The sequence below is a fragment of the Carcharhinus amblyrhynchos genome, chromosome 18 (assembly GCF_965287045.1).
Source record: "Carcharhinus amblyrhynchos chromosome 18, sCarAmb.v2.hapA, whole genome shotgun sequence".
NCBI lineage: Eukaryota > Metazoa > Chordata > Chondrichthyes > Carcharhiniformes > Carcharhinidae > Carcharhinus > Carcharhinus amblyrhynchos.
The window spans coordinates 43,510,386-43,532,759 of record NC_137341.1 but is presented as its reverse complement, the minus strand read 5'-3'; the positions used below and the strand labels follow the sequence as shown (position 1 = coordinate 43,532,759).

Here is a 22,374-nt window from a genome sequence, read left to right as displayed (position 1 = left end):
AGCTTTTCAGTGTGACACTGAGAGAGCTTTTCACTGTGATACTGAGAGAGCTTTTCACTGTGACACTGAGAGAGCTTTTCACTGTGACACTGAGAGAGCTTTTCACTGTGACACTGAGAGAGCTTTTCAGTGTGACACTGAGAGAGCTTTTCACTGTGATACTGAGAGAGCTTTTCACTGTGACACTGAGAGAGCTTTTCACTGACACTGAGAGAGCTTTTCAGTGTGACACTGAGAGAGCTTTTCAGTGTGACACTGAGAGAGCTTTTCAGTGTGACACTGAGAGAGCTTTTCAGTGTGACACTGAGAGAGCTTTTCACTGTGACACTGAGAGAGCTTTTCAGTGTGACACTGAGAGAGCTTTTCACTGTGATACTGAGAGAGCTTTTCACTGTGACACTGAGAGAGCTTTTCACTGTGACACTGAGAGAGCTTTTCACTGTGACACTGAGAGAGCTTTTCACTGTGACACTGAGAGAGCTTTTCACTGTGACACTGAGAGAGCTTTTCACTGTGACACTGAGAGAGCTTTTCACTGTGACACTGAGAGAGCTTTTCACTGTGACACTGAGAGAGCTTTTCACTGTGACACTGAGAGAGCTTTTCACTGTGACACTGAGAGAGCTTTTCACTGTGACACTGAGAGAGCTTTTCACTGTGACACTGAGAGAGCTTTTCACTGTGACACTGAGAGAGCTTTTCACTGTGACACTGAGAGAGCTTTTCACTGACACTGAGAGAGCTTTTCAGTGTGACACTGAGAGAGCTTTTCAGTGTAATGCTGAGAAAGCTTTCAGTGTGATACTGAGAAAGAGAGTTTCAGTGTGATTCTGAGTGAGAGCTTATTAGTGTTACACTGAGAGAGATTTTCAGTGTGGTACTGAGCGAGATTTTCAGAGTGATTCTGAGAGCTTTTCAGTGTGATACTGAGAGAAAGATTTTCCATGTGTTAGTGAGTGAGAGCTTTTCAGTGTGAGACTGAGACTGGGCTTTTCAGTATGATGCAGAGAGTATGGTTTTCAGTGTGATACTGAGGGAACTTTGCAGTTTGATACTGAGAGAGGTCCCCAGATTGATGCTGAGAGAGAGCCTTTCAGTGTGATACTGAGAATGAGGCTTTCAGTTTGATACTGAGAGAGAGTTTCAGTGTGTCACTGAGAGAGAATTTCAGTGTGATACTGAGGGAGAGTTTCAGTGTGATACTGAGAGTGAGGTTTTCACTGTGACACTGAGAGTGAGGTTTTCACTATGACGCTGAGAGTGAGGTTTTCACTGTGACACTGAGAGTGAGGTTTTCACTGTGACACTGAGAGTGAGGTTTTCACTGTGACACTGAGAGTGAGGTTTTCACTGTGACACTGAGAGTGAGGTTTTCACTGTGACACTGAGAGTGAGGTTTTCACTGTGACACTGAGAGTGAGGTTTTCACTGTGACACTGAGAGTGAGGTTTTCACTGTGACACTGAGAGTGAGGTTTTCACTGTGACACTGAGAGTGAGGTTTTCACTGTGACACTGAGAGTGAGGTTTTCACTGTGACACTGAGAGTGAGGTTTTCACTGTGACACTGAGAGTGAGGTTTTCACTGTGACACTGAGAGTGAGGTTTTCACTGTGACACTGAGAGTGAGGTTTTCACTGTGACACTGAGAGTGAGGTTTTCACTGTGACACTGAGAGTGAGGTTTTCACTGTGACACTGAGAGTGAGGTTTTCACTGTGACACTGAGAGTGAGGTTTTCACTGTGACACTGAGAGTGAGGTTTTCACTGTGACACTGAGAGTGAGGTTTTCACTGTGACACTGAGAGTGAGGTTTTCACTGTGACACTGAGAGTGAGGTTTTCACTGTGACACTGAGAGTGAGGTTTTCACTGTGACACTGAGAGTGAGGTTTTCACTGTGACACTGAGAGTGAGGTTTTCACTGTGACACTGAGAGTGAGGTTTTCACTGTGGAAAGCTCTGTCAGTGACACACTGAAACTCTCTCTCAGTATCAGAGAGATGCTGAGAGAGAGCTTTTCTGTGTGATACTGAGGGAGCTTCTCAGTTTGATGTTGAGAGTACTTCTCTGTGTTTTATTGAGAGAGCTTTTCGGTGTGATTCTGAGAGAGCTTTGCAGTGTGAAACTGTGAGAGAGCTTTTCATTCTGATACTGGGTGAGCTTTGCAGTTTGATACTGAGAGAGGTTCCCAGTTTGATGTTGAGAGAGAGCTTTGCAGTGTGACACTGAGAGAGCTTTTCAGTTTGATGCTGAGAAAGCTTTTGTGTGTGATGCTGAGCGTGTTTCTCAGTTGAATGTTGAGAGAGCTTTTCAGTGTGAAACTGAGAGAGCTTTCTATGGAATCATAGAATCATAGAACCCTACAGTGCAGAAAGAGGCCTTTCGGCCCATCGAGTCTGCACTGAACACAATCCCACCCAGGCCCTATTCCCATATCCCTACATATTATACCCACTAATCCCTAACCTACGCATCCCTGGACATTAAGGGGCAATTTCTTAGCAAGGCCAATCAACCTAACCTGCACATCTTTGGATCTTTTTCAGTGTGAAACTGAGAGAGAGCTTTTCAGTGTGATAATGAGCGAGCTTTTCAATGTGACACTGAGAGTGCTTTTCAGTTTGATGTTGAGAGAGAGCTTTTCTATGTGATACTGAGAAAGCTTTCAGTGTGATTCTGAGAAAGAGAATTTCAGTGTGATTCTGAGAGAGGGCTTTTCAGTGTTACACTGAGAGAAAAATTTTCAGAGAGATGCTGTGAGAGAATTTTTCACTGTGACACTGAGAGAGTTTTTCAGGGTGAAATTGAGAGAGCTTTTCAGTGTGATATGAGAGTGAGCTTTTCAATGTGTCACTGAGAGAGTTTTTTAGTGTGAAATTGAGAGAGAGCTTTTCAGTATGATACTGAGCAAGATTTTCACTGTGACACTGAGAGTGCTTTTCAGTGTGATAATTAGAGAGCTTTTCAGTTTGATACTGAGAGGGAGCTTTTCAGTGTGATACTGAGAGGGATCTTTTTAGTGTGGTACTGAGAGAGAGTTTTTGGTGAGATACTGAGCGAGCTTGTCAGTGTGAAATTGAGAGAGCTTTTCAGTGTGATATTGAGAGAGAACTTTTCAGTGTGATACTGACAGGGAGCTTTTCAGTGTAATGCTGAGAAAGCTTTCAGTGTGATACTGAGAAAGTGAGTTTCAGTGTGATTCTGAGAGAGATTTTCAGTGTGGTACTGAGAGAGAACTTTTCAGTGTGAAACTGAGAGAGATTTTCACTGGAATACTGAGAGCTTTTCAGTGTGACACTGAGAGGGAGTTTGTCAGTGACACTGAGAGGGAGTTTGTCAGTGTGACACTGAGAGGGAGTTTGTCAGTGTGACACTGAGAGGGAGTTTGTCAGTGTGACACTGGGAGGGAGTTTGTCAGTGTGACACAGAGAACTTTTCAGTGTGACACTGAGAGGGAGTTTGTCAATGTGACACTGAGAGAACTTTTCAGTGTGACACAGAGGGAGTTTGTCAGTGTGACACTGAGAGGGAGTTTGTCAATGTGACACTGAGAGAACTTTTCAGTGTGACACTGAGAGGGAGTTTGTCAATGTGACACTGAGAGAACTTTTCAGTGTGACACAGAGGGAGTTTGTCAGTGTGACACTGAGAGGGAGTTTGTCAGTGTGACACTGAGAGGGAGTTTGTCAGTGTGACACTGAGAGGGAGTTTGTCAGTGTGACACTGAGAGGGAGTTTGTCAATGTGACACTGAGAGAACTATTCAGTGTGATACAGTGAGAAATTTTAAGTGTCATGCTGAGAGAGGGCTTTTAATTGTGACATTGAGAGAGAGCTTTTCAGGGTGGTACTGAGAAAAATTTTCATTGTGACTGTGAGAGAGCTTTTTAGTGTGATACAGAGAGAATTTTTCAGTGCGATACCGAGAGAGAGCTTTTCAATATGATTCTCAGGGAGAGTTTTTCAGTGTGATACTGTGAGAAGTTTTAAGTCTGATGCTGAGAGAGAGCTTTTCAGTGTGATTCTGAGACAGCTTTTCAGTTTGATGTTGAGAGAGTGCTTTTCAGTCTGATACTGAGAGATTTTCAGTGTGATACTGAGAGAGCTTTTCACTGTAATACTGAGAGTGATTTTCTGTGTGATACTGAGAGAGAGCTTTTCACTGTAATACTGAGAGAGATTTTCAGTGTGATACTGAGAGAGAGCTTTTCACTGTAATACTGAGAGACAGCTTTTCAGTGTGAGACTGAGAGAGAGCTTTTCAGTGTGATATTGAGAGTGAGCTTTTCAATGTTATACTGAATGATCTTTTCAGTGTGATAGTGAGAGAGATTTTCAGTGTGTTTCTTAGTGAGCTGTTCAGTGTGATAGTGAGGGAGTGCTTTTCAGTGTGTCACCAAGAGAGAGCTTTTCAGTGTGATACTGAGAGAGAACTTTTCAGTGTGATACTGAGAGAGATTTTCTGTGTGATACTGAGAGAGATGTTTTCAGTGTTATACTGAGAGAGCTTTTCAGTCTGTTGCTGAGTAAGTTTTTCAGTGTGATACTGAGAGAACTTTTCTATGTGATACTGAGTGAGCTTTCCAGTATGATACTGAGAGAGAGCTTTTCAGAGTTATACTGAGGGATCTTTTCAGTGTGATACTGAGAGACATCTTCTAAGTGTGATACTTTGAGACAACCTTTCAGTGTGATAATGAGAGAGCTTTTCAATGTGATACTGAGAGATTTTCAGTGTAATACTGAGAGAACTTTTCAGTGTGATACAGAGAGAATGCTTTTCAGAGTGATACTGACAGGAGCTTTTCAGAGTGATACTGACAGGAGCTTTTCAGAGTGATACTGACAGGAGCTTTTCAGAGTGATACTGACAGGAGCTTTTCAGAGTGATACTGACAGGAGCTTTTCAGTGTGATACTGACAGGAGCTTTTCAGAGTGATACTGACAGGAGCTTTTCAGAGTGATACTGACAGGAGCTTTTCAGAGTGATATTCAGAGAGCTTTACACCATGACCCTGAGTGAGAGCTTTTCAGTTTCATGTTTGGAGACAGCTTTTCAGTATGATATTGTGAGAGAGCTTTTCAGAGTTATACTGAGAGAGAGTTTTCCAGTGTGACACTGAGAGGGAGATTTTCAGTGTGATACTGAGAAGTTGAAAGTTTGACACTGAGAGCTTTTCAGCGTGATACTGAGAGAGAACTTTTCAGCGTGATACTGAGAGATCATTTCAATGTGATACTGAGAGAGAGATTGTGATTCTGAGAGAGAGCTTTTCAGTGAGATACTGAGAGAGCTTTTCAGTTTGGTGTTGAGAGAGAGCTTTCAGTGTGACACTGAGAGGGAGCTTTTTAGTGTGATACTGAGAGAAGTTGAATGTTTGACACTTTGAGAGCTTTTTAGTATGATTCTGAGACAGTTTTTCAGTGTGATACAGAGAGAGCGCTTTTCAGTGTGATACTGAGAGATAGCTGTTCAGTGTGACACTGAGAGACTTTCCAGTGAGATACGTAGTGAGCGTTTCAGTGTGATACTGATAGTGTTTTTCAGTGTGTTAGTGAGATACTGAGAGAGATTTTCAGTGTGATACTGAGGGAGCGCTTTTTAGTGTAATAATGGGAGACTTCCCATTGTGATATGTAGTGAGCATTTCAGTGTGATACTTTAGTGTTTTTCAGAGTGATACTAAGATAGAGCTTTTCAGTGTGATACAGAGAGAGCTTTTCAGTGTGATACAGAGAGAGCTTTTCAGTGTGATACAGAGAGAGCTTTTCAGTGTGATACAGAGAGAGCTTTACAGTGTGATACAGAGAGAGCTTTTCAGTGTGATACAGAGAGAGCTTTTCAGTGTGATACAGAGAGAGCTTTTCAGTGTGATACAGAGAGAGCTTTTCAGTGTGATACAGAGAGAGCTTTTCAGTGTGATACAGAGAGAGCTTTTCAGTGTGATACAGAGAGAGCTTTTCAGTGTGATACAGAGAGCGCTTTTCAGTGTGATACAGAGAGAGCTTTTCAGTGTGAAACTGAGAGTGTTTTCAGTGTTATACTGAGATAGAGGTTTTCAGTGTTATACTGAGATAGAGGTTTTCAGTGTTATACTGAGATAGAGGTTTTCAGTGTTATACTGGGACAGAGCATTTTAATATGATTCTGGGAGAGAACTTTTGAGTGTGATTCTGAGATAGGGTGTTTCCATCTTTCTGATGTGGTATTAAATGCTGAGAGTCTCTCTCCGGTGATGCTGTAATATTCCCAGGTTCTGCTTTGATGTGGATCAGCTGAGTCTTTTATATTAACTGTGAGTTGAAAATGCTTGAATAAACTTTGCTGTTCTGGTAACAACTGTTGAAAACAGAATTAATATTTCGAGTTCACTATGTCTCTTCATTGGAACTTGTTTTCTGTCCAGTGTCCTGACCAATATTTATTTTCCTCCCAACATCACAGAGGCAGGTAGAATCATAGAATCCCACAGTGCAGAAGGAGGCCATTCGGCCCATCGAGTCTGCACAGGCCAGAATCCCACCCAGGCCCTATCCCCATAACCTCATACAATTTACCCTAGCTACTTCTCTGACACTAAAGGCAATTTTAGCATGGCCAATCCCCCTAACCCACACATCTTTGGAGTGTGGGATGAAACTGGAGCACCCGGAGGAAACCCACGCAGACATGGGGAGAATGAGCAAACTCCACACAGACAGTGACCCGAGCCGGGAATCGAACCCGGGTCCCTGGCGCTGTGAGGCAGCAATGCTAACCTCTGTGCCAGCATGCCGCATGTGATATTCTGGTTATTATTGTTTCTCTGTTTTTGGGTGCTAGCTGTGTGCAAATTGGCTGCTTCATTTCTGACCATAGAACAGCGGCTCATTTAGTGGCTTTAATGTCATGCACTTTGGGCCACCTGGAGTTAGTGATGAGTTCTACATAAATGCAACTTCTTTGGCTTCCTTAGGCACTGCTCAACTCATTAAAGACATTACATGGTGGTTGCATTTTCGATGTGCACTTAGCAGTTTCGCTTTCAAGGGACTTTGGATCTTTTGTCTCCTACACATTAAAATCCAGTGTGCAACAGGAAAGACACACTCGTACCTCCAGAGGAAGTGCATCATCATTTTTATACTACATTCGTGCAGCCGCACAGCCACATGCTCCGCTCGCAAACTGCTGTGCCTACCAGCCTGCAGTAACCATCCAGGCTGGTATCAATCAGGAAAGCGTCCTGCACCAAAACCTTGGATAATCTGGGTCAAGGTCCGGTAACATGTTCACTGTTAAGTGTTGCATCAGTTGTGCTGTTTACCGAGAGTTACGGTAAGAAGTCTCACAACGCCAGGTTAAAGTCCAACAGGTTTATTTGGTAGCAAACGCCATGTGGCGTTTGCTACCAAATAAACCTGTTGGACTTTAAGCTGGTGTTGTGAGACTTCTTACTGTGTTTACCCCAGACCAACGCCGGCATCTCCACATCATGACTACTGAGAGTTACTGCAACCTGTGGCAGTTTGATGATCTGACAGAATTTTCTGGTCAGGTGCCTCTGGGGGAGTTGCGAGTACAGCATGGGATCATACTCTTACAATCAGCTCCTTCCACTTGTGGTGGAAATTCTTCGTTCTCTACAGTGGAGATCCGGTCGGGTTATGGTACTTTATAAGGGGAAAGCCTCTAAGATATAATGATGTGGAGATGCCAGCGTTGGACTAGAGTGGGCACAGTAAGAAGTCTCACAATGCCAGCTTAGAGTCCAACAGGTTTATTTAGCATCACGAGCTTTCGGAGCGCTGCCTCTTCATCTGGTGAGTTGAGGAAGGAGCAGTGCTCGCTCACCTGAGGAAGGAGTCACATTGCAAAAGCTCGTGATTCCAAATAAACCTGCTGGACTTTAATCTGGTGTTGTGAGACTTCTTACTGTGTAAGATATTTTGGTGCTCTGAAGAACAAACTGAAACAAAAACAGAAAATGCTGGAAAATCTTTGGAGAGAGAGTCAAGCCAAAATTTTGAGTCTGGATGACCCTTCGCCAGAGCTCAAACAACATTGTCCACTTCTCTCCCTGGAGGTTGCCAGACCTGCTGAGATTTTCCGGCATTTTCTGTTTTTTGTTTCCGTTTGCAATTCTTGTTCTCCAGAGCGTCAAAACACTTCAATATCTTACAGAAACAGTAAAATGTTGGATGAAGGCTCTGACAAAGGGTTATCTAGACTCGAAATGTTGGCTCTATTCTCTCTCCGCGGATGCTGTCAGACCTGCTGAGATTTTCCAGCATTTTCTGTTTTTGTTTCGGATTCTGGCATTCGCTGCATTTTGCCTTGTTAAAAAAATTGCTAACTGCTGGGGTGCTTTTTCAGTTTGGCATCAGAAAGTTGCATTGTTTGTGTTGGCGAGGGAACAGAAATTAAATTGTCCATTGACTACACATCAGCAAACAGAACTAAAATCATTCAGACTTAAGCATGTATGAATAATGACTGACTGATTGTATAAAGTACCTGTATTTAATACATGGTCTGTTTGAGTACCAGGACTTTCAGTTTCACCCTGAAACGCGCATTTTCTCTTTCGTAGAAGCGGTGTTGCCTCAAGATTTGACAAAATCCGCTTCCTGCAGCTAGCGCGGTTTTGTGTACCCAGAAGAATTACAACAAGTGCCGGTCACCCGCTCTGCTTCCTCACCTACATTGGCCCCTGGTTAGGCAACACCGTGATTTGGAAATTCTTCTCCTCGCTTTCAAACTCTTCCACACCACCTTCCTATCTCTGTAATGTCCTGCAGCCCTACAACCCTCTGAGATCTCAGCACTCCTGAAATCCTGACCTCTTGTTCATTCCTGATTTGTATTCGGCTCCATTACTGATGACTGTGCTTTCAGCTGCCTAGGATCTAAGCTGTGGAATTCCATCTCAGGACCTCTTTGCCTCCCGACCTCTCTCACCTCCTTCTAAAGAGGCTCCGCAAAACTTATCTCCTTGCCCGAACTTTTAGTCACCATTCCTAATGTGGCTCAGCGTCAAAGTTTGCTTGATGTTCCAATGGACGTAAGAACTAAGAGCAGGAGTCGGCCATTTGACCCCTGGAACCTGGTCCGCCATTCAATAAGATCATGGCTGATCTTTTTGTGCACTCAGCTCCACTTGCTCGCCCGCTCACCATAACCCTTCCTGTTCAAAATCTATCTGTGTTAAAAACATTCAAAGAGGTGGCCTCAACTGTTTAGAAATAAGGAATAAAAGCAAATTCCTGCGGATGCTGGAATCTGAAACCAAAAGAGAAAATGCTGGAAAGTCTCAGCAGGTCTGTAAGGAGAGAAAAGAGCCTCAACTGCTTCACTGGGCAGAGATGAAGCATCTTAACTGGAAGTTGCATTATAATCCATCTGATTCACTAATGTCCTTTAGGGGAAGGAAATCTGCCGTCTTTACCTAGTCTGGCCATACAAAGATATGTAGAGGAACAGGTCATAATGAGGAAGCAAGGGGGCTGCAGGAGGTCTTGGACAGACCAGGAAAGTGGGCAAAGAAATGGCAGATGGAATACAATGTGGAAGAGTGTGAGGTTATGCACTTTGGAAGGAGGAATGGAGGCATAGATTATTTTCTAAATAGGAAAATGCTTAGGAAATCAGAAACATAAAGGGACTTGGGAGTCATTGTTCAAGATTCTCTTAAGGTTAACGTCCAAGTTCAGTCGGCAGTTAGGAAGGCAAATGCAATGTTAGCATTCATGTCGAGAGGGCTAGAATACAAGAGCAGAGATGTACTTCTGAGTGTATAAGGCTCTGGTCAGACCCCATTTGGAGTATTGTGAACAGTTTTGGACCCCATATCTAAGGAAAGATGTGCTGGCCTTGGAAAAGGCCCAGAGGAAGTTACAAGAATGATCCCAGGAATGAAGAACGTGTCGTATGAGAAACAATTGAGAACCTCAGGTTAGTATTCATTGGAGTTTAGAAGGATGAAAGGAGATCTTATTGAAACAGTTAACTATGAGGCCTGAATAGAGTCGATGTGGAGTAGGAAAAACTGGAACCAGAGGGCACAACCTCAGGCTAAAGGGACGATCCTTTAAAACAGAGATGAGGAGGAATTTCTTCAGCCAAAGTGTGTTGAATCTGTGGAGCTCTTTGTGGCAGAAGGCCATGGAGGCCAGGTCATTGAGTGTCTTTAAGACAGAGACAGAGATAGGGGATCAGGAGTTATGAGGAAAAGGCAGGAGAATGGGGATGAGAAGAAAATCAGCCATGATTGAATGGTAGAGCAGACTAAATGGGCTCAGTGCCCTAATTCTGCTCCTAATTCTTATGCCTCATGGTCTTATGGACTCCAAAGCCACATCAATGAGGTTGACTCTTAAATGTCCTCAGAAATGGGCAATAAATGCTGGCCTAGCCAGCGACGCCCACATCCTATGAATGAATAAAGAAAGCATAAGTTGTTGTTAAAGGCACAAGTTGCTGAGGAGGATATAAAATGAATAATTTTTTTTTGCTTACATTCTAATCACCAGATAGCAAGTTTTCCAAACATTTTCTAAGTGAAGTATGTAAAGTCTGGTGAAATAATCTGGGGTGGCACAATAGCGTAGTGGTTAGCACTGCTGCTTCACAATGCCAGGGGCCTGAGTTCAATTCCGACCTTGGGTCACTGTCTGTGTAGAGTCTGCACATTCTCCCCATGTCTGCAGGGGTTTCATCCGGGTGCTCTGGTTTCGTCCCACTGTCCAAAGATATGTGGGTTAGGTGGATTGGCCATGGTAAATTGTCCCTTAGTGCTGGGTAATTACATGGGGTTACAGGGATAGGCTCCGGGTGGGATTGTTGTTGGTGCAGGCTTGATGGACCGAATGGCCCCCTTCTGCACTGGAGATTCTATGAAGCACAAATTCAGTCCAACCAGCACTCTTCTTGGATGTTATATCCACAATTCTCCAGTCTCGCCTGTGGCTGGGATTCTCTAGTCCCGTTGCAGTGAACGGAGTTTTAGCTGAGTGACAATTCTCCATTCTTGGCACAGTGAGGACAGCTCGGGAGGGATTGGAGAATCCCTGCCAATCATCTGTGACTGTGTCCTTTTTATCTCTCCACGTATCTTTTAATCCACTTATTTTTCATTCCTAAAACAGAATGAGGCTGAGTGAAAGTTAACTTTTTATTTATTTTAGACCTCCCTTAAAGGCATTTCTGATCCTGAATAAAATTCTGCCTATTAATTATGTCTGCTCTGTGTAACCAATAGCTGGAGGCTGAATCTGCAGCTGGGAAATGATAATGTGCGCATAAAACCAGTGATTGATTCAGCACCAGTGAGTCTGTTCTACAATTCAATTGTATCAATATCATAGCTGCATTTAGCTGCCTTAGATTCATATCCTCCCATCCCCATCAAGACATCCAGTTGTTCCTTAATGAGTCTTGCCTGCACCCACACCATTCACTGTATCGTGAACAACTCCCTGACCTGTTAGACTTTACATTTCCCCAGCATCATCTGGGCAGCACAGTGGCACAGTGGTTAGCACTGCTGCCTCACAGCATCAGGGACCCCGGTTCGATTCCCAGCTTGGATCACTGCCTGAGTGGAGTCTGCACCTTCTCCCCGTGTCTGTGTGAGTTTCCTCTGGGTGCTCCAGTTTCCTCCCACACTCCAAAGATGTGTGGGTTAGGTTGATTGGCCATGTTAAATTGACCCTAGTTTCGAGGGGAATTAGGGTAAATTTTTGGGGTGACGGGGATAGAGTGGGATTCTTGTTGGTGCAGGCTTGATGAGCTGAATGGCCTCCTTCTGTACTGTAGGGATTCTATGATCAACTTCTATGATTTCTTAACATGCTTACCTAACTAAAATTTATCCCTCTCATCTGTCTGATTTTGAATTGACCCAACTCCAGTCGCATTTCCTGGAAGGTGAGTTTTAGATTTCCACACCCCTTTCTGTGTGGAAGACACCATAAGACTGTAAGATATAGGAGCAGAATTAAGCCATTCGGCCCATCAAGTCTGCTCTGCCATTCAATCATGGCTGATATGATTCTCATCCCCTGCCTTCTCCCTGTAAGTCTTGATCCCCTTATTAGTCAAGAACTTATCGATCTCTGTCTTAAAGACACTCAATGGCCTGGCCTCCACAGCCCTCTGTGACAACAAGTTCGACTGATTCACCACTGTCTGACTGAAGAAATCCCTCCTCATCTCAGTTTTAAAGGAGCATCCCTTCACTCTACAGTTGCACCCTCGAGTTCTAGTCTCCCCCACTAGTGGAAACATCCTCTCCATGTCCACGCTATCTAGGCCTCTCAGTATTCTGTAAGTGTCAGTTAGCTCCTGGCATCGCCCCTGAATAGCTTAACACTAATTTTAAATTCTGTCCCCCGACCCCTCATTCAAGATTCCCTTACCGTTTCTCTGTCTGCCTCTAGCAGTGTCTGCACCATCTACAAGATGCACTATCACAGTCGCCAAGGCTCCTCCAACAACACCTTCCAATGTATACCGCCTAGAAGGACAAGGGCAGCAGATGGGGACACTATCAACTGTGAGTTCCCTTCCAAGCTGCACCCTGATTTTGGATATATATTGACCCTTCCTTCACTGTTGTTGGACCAAAATCCTGAAACTCCCTCCCTAACAGCACTGTAGGTGTACTTACACCACATGCACTGTAGCAGATTCAAGAAGGCAGCTCACAACCGCCTTCTCAAGGGCAATCAGGGATGGGAAATGAAAATAGGCTCCACCAACCATGCCTGCACTCCATGCATCAACAAAAGATGTAGATTAGAAAGTAAAATTGATGCCAGCCTGGGCAAGTGATTCTGGAGGTGTTGTGTTAGAAGTTAGGTCTAACCTTTGGCATTGAGCATGGTGGGCTTGAGGCATTCAGTAAGGGTCCACTTTGAAACTTGAGAAACGATTGACAAGTCTGCATTGAATGCATTAGATGTATTCGAGGAGTGAGAAACTCGCCAAAATAGATTCTTCAAACTCAAGTCTTTTGAATGGTCCTATCATGTATTAATCTGATCTTTCTCTACACCCTTGCTGTGACTGTAACATTACATTCTGTACCCTGTCTTTCCTTCTCCCCTATGTACTTTATGTACAGTATGCTTTGTATAGCATGTAAGATACTTTTAACTTTATCCCAATGCAGCTAACAACAATAAATCAAATCATATATTAAGTTCATCTTCCTGTAGAGCCTGACTATGACTGTAACACGATATTCTGCACCTCTCCTCCTTTACTTCTCCCTTATGTACTCTATGAATGGTATGCTATGTCTTTATAGCACACAAGAAACAATACGTTTCACTGTATACTAATACGTGACAATAATACATCAAATCAAATCAAATCATATCTTAAGGTGATCTTTTCCTACACCTTATAACATTATATTCTAAACCCTCTCCTTTCCTTCTCCTCTATGTACTCTATGAACGCTGTGTTTTGCCTGGATAGCGTGCAAGAAACAATACTTTCGACTGTATCCCAGTACATGTGACAATAATAAATCAAATCAAATCAAGTGAATGAGATGTTTAGAGTAACGTGTTTCACAGAATGCACACTCAATTAATGAAGATATTAAGGGGAGAGTGATTTGTATCCGTATCAAAGTTAAGGGTGTCTATTGATTATAATCATAGAATCTACAATGCAGAAGGAGGCCATTTGGCCCATTGAGCCTGCACCAACAACAATCCCACTCAGGTCCCATCCCCGTAACTCCACATATTTACCCTCCCTGACACCAAGGGGCAATTTATCATGGCCAATCCACGTAACCTGCACATCTTCGTACCGTGGGAGGAAGCGAGAGCACCCAGAGGAAACCCATGCAGACACGGGGAGAATGTGCAAAGTCTGCACAGACAGTGACCCAAATTGGAATCGAACCCGGGTCCCTGGCGCTCTGAGGCAGCAGTGCTAAACACTGTGCCACCATGCCGCCCCAAGCTGTTGTTGCAGCTTGGAAAATTAATCAGATTATGGTTCAGCCTCAAATCCCCCAGTCTGGATCAATCATGCTCACTTTGTGCATTTTACAGCGGAAGCGCGGCTGGGAAAATGGAAGTAACTGTTTCGCAGGCTTGTTTGTCATTTTTGAGAAGCATCAATGCTGGTTTCTCATCTCACACCGAGCACCTTGCTCAATCTACTTTTAACCATTATCATATAAGCAGGTGGTGTGAAAGTTGAAAAGAATTAGAGCAAAATAAATCAGAAGATGGAAATTATTAGCGGGAGTTTCCAGCCGCACTCGCTCCAAAACTGGAAAATCCCGTCCAAGGTCAACCTTTGCGTGGTTCCCTCCTCTCTTCACCAGCTACGATTTCCATGGTGGACAGGACAGGAATATTTCCCCCAAAGTTCTAAAGCAGTGAGGCTTATTGTCACTCTTACTGTCTAAGGGGTTGGGGGTGGGTGGGGGGCAGAGGCTGTAAATTGACAAAGCAATTCCGACTGCCCGGCTCAGTGCCACCCCGATTATTATGACAGGATGTGAAACCATGATCAGGCAGGTGACCAGGCTTGCCCATTGCTCTGGGGGGTGTGCTGATGCCTGCAGTGGTGGTTTGCCCAGGCTAGGTTGGTGTTAAGGATCAGAGTAGCCAATGAGGTTAAACCAGGCATTGCCTAATGCAATTTTTCAAAGCCATCTCAGGTCTTTTGGCTAAGATGAAGGTGTCAGATCAAGCCCGGGAGGGCAATTCCTCATCCTGTTAGCATGGATCTTGTTTGATTGGGCCCAAGATGGAGTGCCATGTCTCAACTTGTCAGCTTGGATCTTGTTTGACCCTCGAGATTATGATTGGGTTTAGTTTGACTTGGTTTAATAGGTTGAAATGAATGTACTGAAAGGTACCAAAACAAAAGATGTCACAGTAAAATTTGGTCATAGGCATTGAGGTCTGTTTTGTAATATATTGTTTTGGCACTTGGAGTATTGTGTGCAGTTTTGGACGCCTTATGTTATAGGAAAGACATTGATAAACTGGAAGGAGTGCAAAGAAGGTTTGTGAGGATGTTTGCCAGGCCCAGTGGGCCTGAGTTATAGGGAGAGGTTGGCCAGCCTAGGACTTTATTCCATGGAATGTAGGAGAATGAGGAGTGATCTTATTGAGGTATATAAAATCATGAGGGGCATAGATAGGATGAACCCACATGGGGTGGGATTTTACAACCTCGCTCATCCCGAAACCGTAAAATCCCGCCCAAAATCAGTGGACCTTTCCATGGTCCACCCCTCGGCCGCTTCGATTCCCATGGCAGGCGGTAAAATTCCAGCCATATTCTTTTTCCCAGGGAAGGGGAATTGAAAACTAGAGGGCATAGGTTTAAGGTGAGAGAGGAAAGATTAAAAGGGACCCGAGGGACAATTTTATTTATTTATTAGTTGCAAGTAAGAGGAGAATGTGCAGAGACAGGAATCGAACCCAGGTCCCTGGTGCTGTGAAGCAGCAGTGCTAACCACTGTGCCATCGTGCTGCTTCCTCAGGCAGAGGGTGGTGTGGATATGGAATGAGCTGCCAGAGAAAGTGATTGAGGGAGGTTCAGTAGCAACATTTGGATGGGGAAGGATGAGAGGGTTGTGGGCCAAATGCAGGCAATTGGGGCTAGCTGGGAGGGTACCGTGGTTAGCATGGATCAGTTGGGCTGAAGGGCCTTTTTCTGTGCTCTATGACTCTTATGACAGATGCTTTGGCAGGCAGTGGCAAAGCTGAACTTAAAGCCGAACCGGGAGCTGCCGAGAATCCCCATTGAAACTGTGCCTGGCTGCCGTGTAAAGGTTTTGGTTTGGAGAGAAGCAGAGCTGCAAGCTGTGTGAGCTTGGAGATTCTGTTCCCCCCACCACCAGCCCCCCACTTGCCAGATGCTTGGGTTTTTAGGCTGAATGGGACTCACAGGCGTGCCTGATTCAAGTGAACGCATCCAAACAATGAAGGCAGCAGGGACCCACTCAGTAGAAGGGGGGGATACTGAGAAATCTCAGCCAGCTCACACAGTCCCCCTGATGTGGCCTTTATTACTATTCTAGTCATGTGTGTGATGCAGGCAGCAACCAGGGGAGGCTCTGCAGCCACAAGGCAGGAAGAGCAGCTCTCATCATTTGCAAGACTTTTGCTCAGCGCTGGGATCATTATTTGCGACTTGCTGGCTACAAGTACAAACACAAGGGGAGCCTGCCCCCACCACGCCCCCGCCCCCCAAAAAAACCCATCCATTTGACCAGACTGTACTTGTTCCAACTGGGAGGGGAGGGTGTGGGTGTGGACAAAGAGAGAAAGAGGGAAAGACAGTCTCTTGGATGAAAGAAGGTAAGTCCAGCGAAAAGCTTTGTGAACCTCCCACAATAGACCCGAATCTTTGATTCGGCGCTATGGTGATGTGACATTTCAGCATCTGAGGGGTATGCTTAAGAGAAAACCCGGCTGGCTGAAAATGCTGCCTCTGTGTAATCTGATAGCCAGCCTCTCACAAACTGTTTTGTTGTACCGGAAAAGTATCTTGATTTTGCGAGAATCTGGATGAAACGAGTTGTCATTTAAACCCACTGTGCAGGGCTAGGTATTGTTCAGCAGTCAGTGATGCAGGCCTTATGCTGTCCCAGTCTCACTCACTGTATATCGCCTTTGCTGTTGTATGTTCTCCTCCTGTGTACCAAAGCCTTTGCTGTTGTATATTTTTCCTCCTGTGTACCAAAGCCTTGGCTGTTGTGTTTTTCCTCCTGTGTACCAGAGCCTTGGCTGTCGTACACTCTCCTCCTGTGTTCCAGAGCTTGGGTTGTTGTACATTGTTCCTCCCATGTACCAGTCGCTGGGCTTCAGTCTGATATTGCTTTCTGTTTGCGATCTTTGTCAGTGTGTTTACAGTCTGTGTGAAGCAGCTTTGGTCAGGCAGAGAGTTCAGAAGGGACTTCAACAGGAAAGATTGTGCACAGAGCTTGGTTCACGTTTATGCCGTGTGTGTGTGGATGTGTGTCTGCACGTTGTGTTTAAGTCCTTTGTCTCAACTAACTGACAAATTCACCATCCTCTCTGTGAAAATATAATTGAGATTTAAATGCTCGCAATAGCTATTTCTCTGCCTGGCTATGATGTCATTGGTAGCAATGTTCTTCTGTGTCATCATAGGAATCGAGGGATTTGAGGATGGATGGGAAGATGTAGCTGAGGTGGAAGATCGTGATCTTATTGAAAGGGGGAGCAAAGCTGAGGGGCTGAATGGCCTCCTCCTTTTCCTAATCCTTAATGTTCCTAAGCAACCTGTCTTCAGTGATTTGGAAATTTGCATCTCTGAGGATCAGGGATTGCCGAAAGATCCATTGCAAATAGTGCATTTTGAAGCAGAGAGTATGCAACAATATTTTTCTCACTATCATTTACTGTATGCTGGGTTAACTTGGTCCCAGTAATAATGTCCATTAACTCAATTCAGATACCCACACAAAGTTAATACATTTCTATGCATCTGTGCCAAGGGCGAGTGAAACTGTTCAGAATTTTTTCTTTATTCTTTCATGGGATCTGGGCATCGCTGGCAATGACAGCTTTTGTTGCCCATCCTTAGTTGCCTCTTGAACTGAGTGGCTTGTTTGACCCTTTCAGAGGGCAGTTGAGAGTTGGCCACATTACTGTGGCTCTGGGGTCACATGTAGCCCAGACCAGGAAAGGACGGCAGATTTCCTTCCCTAAAGGACATTAGTGGGTGGCGCGGTAGCACTGTTTAGCACTGCCGCCTCCCAGTGCTGAGGGCCCGGGTTCGATTCCTGGCTTGGGTAACTGTCTGTGTGAAGTTTACACGCTCTCCCCATGTCTGTTTGGCTTTCTTCTGGATGCTCCTGTTTCCTCCTACAATCCAAAGATGTGCTGGTTAGGTTGATTGGCCATGCTAAATTGCCACTTAGTGTCAGGGGATTAGCTAAGGTAAATGCATGGGGTTATGGGGATAGGACCTGGGTGGGATTGTGGTTGGCGCAGACTCAGTGGGCCAAATGGCCTCCTTCCGCACTGTAGGAATCCTATGAGATGGGTTTTTAACAAAATTGATAATGGCTTCATGTTCAATAGTAGACATTTAATTCCAGATTTTTTTATTATTGAATTCAAATTCCACGATTTGGCCAAGCCAGCGATGCCCGCATTCATGAAACAATTTTTAGAAAACTGTCAAATGGACCTATCAGCTGTTAAGGCATTTAAAGTCCTGCCCTTTAACTCTTTCAAAAACTATTTGTTGACTTAAGTTTAAAAATTTCCTTTACTGGATTAATGTTCCCTCCAAGCCATACATCATCTGGCCTTGGAACTATATAGCCACCCCTTCATTGTTGCTGGGTCAAGATCCTTGAACCTCCTTCCTAACAGCATTGTGGGTGTATCTACCCCAGATGGACTGCAGCGGTTCGAGGAGGCAGCTCACCATCACCTCCTGAAGAGCATTTAGGTTACTGCTCTTACCAGTAACACCCTCATTAGTGGAATGAATGGGGTAAAAAGAACCCTTTTTGAAAGTTCCTATTGAACCTGTTTCCCCCATCTTTCTAGCCAGTGCATTCCACATTACCACAACTAGCGGCATTTAAGACAAAAACATTCCTTGTCTACCTAGCCCCTGACCCACCCACCACGAAGACAACAGAATTAATAACTTAGGGAAGAGCTTTGCGTCAATGGTGAAAATTTCCCAAACTGCATATGGCTACAGTTCTCTCCGACTCTGTGGCATGTTTTCCACTGATGGAAGCGGCTCACTGTTAGTTACCAGTGGAATCATCCAGTCCCACCTTTGCCTGTGGCGTTTTGTGTGGGTCACCCACCCTGCTGTCTCAGGGAACCCACCATGGTGTTGGGGAGGAGGGATACCTTCAGTGGGTCTGAAAGATCCCAGTGGGAAGGGTTGGAAAATCCCACCCATTGCATTTGAAAAGTTTACATTTACTCTTTTATTTACTCTATATTTCATCATTCTGACTTAAATTGGACATGGCGGCAAAGTTTATTTTTTCTTCCATGCAGTCTGTGGTTAAAATTGTGCCTTTTCACTTCATTACCATACCCCCTGTCTCTTCTTTGCTGCACAGCTCCCCAATCCAACCATCCACATGATGAAAGGAATAGTAATATATTTCCAAATCAGGACAGTGAGCGCTTGGAGGGGAACTTGCAGGGGGTGGTGTTCCCCTGTCCTTGTCCTTCTAGATGGAAGTGGTTGTGGTTTGGAAGGTGCTGTCTAAGGATCTTTGATGAATTGCTGCTGTGCACCTTGTAGATGATACACACTGCTGCTACTGAGCGTCGATGGTGGGGATTGAATGTTTGTAGATGTGGTGCCAATCAAGCGGGGCTGCTTTGTCCTGGATGGTGTCAACCTTCTTGAGTGTTGTTGAAGCTGCACCCATCCAGGCAGGCAGGGACTATTCCAACACACTCTTGACTTGTGCCATGTAGATGGTGAATAGGCTTTGAGGAGTCAGGAAGTGAGTTACTCCCCGCAGTATTCTTAGCATCTGACTTGCTCTTGTAGCCACTGTGTTTATGTAGTGAGTCCAGTTGAGTTTCTGTTTCTTGTCAATGGTAAACCCAAGGATGTTGACAGTGAGAGGTTTAGTGATGGTAGCACTATTGAATGTCAAGGGGCAGTGGTTAGAGTGTCTCATTTCTGATGGTCATTGTCTGGCATTTGTGTGGTGTAAATGTTATGATGCTGTGGATCTCACATCATCATTCACACTCCCCATTAACACTGACCTCCTGAGAGACTGGATACATAACCATGGAACTGGGGTGGATTGAGTTATTTTTCTGTGATTACAAGTGCCGGGTGGCTGAGGCAGCATCTGTGGAGGGTGGAACTAAATTGACGTTTCAGACTGAGTATCTTTCATCAGATCTGCAGCAAGACCAAGAATAGGACGGCAAGTGGATTCCCACTGTCAATGCTGACCCTTAGGCTGTGTTATCTGCTGCATTCAGTCCCTTACACTGTTTGGTTTGTTGGTTCTGATAGCATTAGTTATTCTACAGGGTCAAAGTTGAGATTAGAATCTCAACTATGGTATCTACTTCCGTAGCACCCGTGCTATTACTGGCTGGTTGTTATCGCTGTTGAGTTAGAATGTAACTGTGACAGCAAGTAGAAGGAGGAAGCCTCTTTTCTTTTGATAATTATGATAAGGCCGGCTTCTAAATTCCACTGTCATCAGTCGTGCTGCAGAGTATAAAAGCAATAGGGTAATGTTGAAATTCTACAGAGCATTGATTAGGCCACAGCTGGAGTATTGTGAGCAGTTCTGGTCACCTCACTATAGGAAGGATGTGATAGCACTGAAGAGGGTACAGAGGAGATTCATCAGGATGTTGCCTGGGATGGAGTATTTGAATTATAAAGAGAGACTGGATAGACTTGGATTGTTTTCTTTAGAGCAAAGAAAGGTAAGGGGGGATCTGATTGAGGTATGCAAGATTATGAGGGACAGGGTTGAGTTGGGAGAAGCCATTCCCCTTGGTTGAAGGGTCAATCACGAGGGGGCATAGTTTTAGGTGAAGGAGTAGGAGAGGGTTTGAGAAAAATAAATTCACTCACAGGGTGATGGGAATCTGGAATGCACGGCCAGGGACGGTAGTGGAGGCCGAAAACCTTACAACCTTTAGAAAGTATTTGCATGAACACTTGAAATATCATAACATTCAAAGATAAGGGACAAGTGCAGGAAAATGGGATTATTGCATCTTCAGTGATAGTTATTGTCGGTGCAGACTGGATGGGCCGAAGGGCCTTTTCCGTGCTGTTTGACTGTATGAATGGGCTGCGCTCGTTGCAAAATCGGAAAATCCCACCCCGAGGTCAACGGACATTTGCATGATTCCCCACCACCCCCCCCTTCTCCTATGAATTCCGTGGCAGGTGGGATGGAATGGAAAAATTCTGGTCTATGATTCGATGATAAGGTCAAATTGAAGGTACGACACAGCACAGATTGTTCCACCCAACTTTTCATCAACCAAGGAGAAAGGTTTCAAGGTCTCGGGTATCAAGCACCTGTATTGAAATTCAGAAGTACAATGAAGAACATGTTCCACAGCAGCCGCTTTGTGTCCTGTTGCTTAGCAACCCTCCGTGGTGGAAGCAGCAGCGACACATTTTTGCGGCTCACACAAGGCGTTGGGGTTTAGGGCGAGGGTTTACAGTAAGGTAGGGTTGTAATATGAGAATCCCCGAGTGGATGTTGCTAAGAAGCTGTGAGACAGCGAATCCACTGAGCATCGGAAACATAACCAGCACAACTTCAGTCCTGGAACAAAGAACAGTACGGCACAGGAACAGGCCCTTTCGGCCCTCCAAATGTGCACCAATCATGTTGTCTTATCTAGCCTGTGTCCCTCTATTCCCCGTCTGTACCTTTGTCTATTCAGACAAGTCTTAAATGTTGCTAACATATCTGCCTCAACCACCTCACTTGGCAGTACATTCCAGGCCCCCACCACCCTCTGTGTAAAAAACTTCCCCCGCACATCTCCACTGAACCTTTCTCACTTCACCTTAATCTTGTGCCCCCTTGGAATTGTCATTTCTGCCCTGGGAAGAAGCTTCCAACTGTTCACCCTATCTGTACCGCTCATAATTTTACATACTTCTATCAGGTAGGGGAGTTAGAGGAAAGATCTCCCAACAAAATTATTGGATTTTCAAGTGATTAAATTCAAATAAAACAGGACCAGTATGATTTCAGGGGTTGGGGGTGGGGGGAGGTGGTGGGAATAGTTGTGGCAGGTGGGATGGGAAAATTCCCCCCCTTAATGTGTCTCTCCTCCATATCTTGTACCTTGGTCAGACTGAATTTGGAAGGCTAGTGAAGTGGATCACAGTTGCTGCAGATCCTTAAGATCAGAGAAGTCTGGTAGACTTCTTGTGCCATTCCCTTCAATAATTCGGTGACATAGTGATTAGCATTGCTGCCTCACAGCGCCAGGGACCCGGGTTCGATTCTGGACTTGGGTGACTGCATGGAGTTTGCACATTCTCTCCGTGTCTGCGTGGGTTTCCTCCGGGTGCTTTGGTTCCTTCACACAATCCGAAAGACATGTTGGTTAGGTGCACTGGTTGTGGTAGCTTCTCCCTCAGTGTACCCGAACAGGTGCCGGAGTGTGGCGACTAGGGGATTTTCACAGTAACTTCATTGCAGTGTAATATAAGCACTAATAAATAAATAAATCTCCTGGAATCGATGGAGCCTTTTTTAAAAACTGCAATTAGAACAAATTGGAGGAAAGCATGACAGCTCTTACTGATGGTTTCATCAACATTGGTTTCCAATTGGTTTATACTTCCAGGCACCCTGTGTGTGGCTCCTCTCCGCCAGGGT

The 22,374-nt window shown here is 44.7% G+C and overlaps 1 protein-coding gene across 6 annotated transcripts in view; it reads left to right on the top strand.

Moving 5' to 3' along the window:
• LOC145355077 (neuronal-specific septin-3-like) overlaps window positions 1-22,374 on the top strand; it is a 392,555-nt gene that overhangs the window by 202,891 nt on the left and 167,290 nt on the right. The window contains exon 1 of one of the 6 annotated variants that reach the window (XM_080206921.1): window positions 7,206-7,259. The exons of 4 other annotated variants lie outside the window; for them this stretch is intronic. Coding sequence is in view for 1 of the 2 variants with exons in the window: in XM_080206916.1 (XP_080063042.1) it covers window positions 16,318-16,327 (10 nt within the window). In the remaining variant the exon portion in view is untranslated. Of the gene's footprint in view, window positions 1-7,205; window positions 7,260-16,191; window positions 16,328-22,374 lie in introns of those variants that run through there. One more of the 6 variants, XM_080206916.1, reaches the window with a different exon arrangement.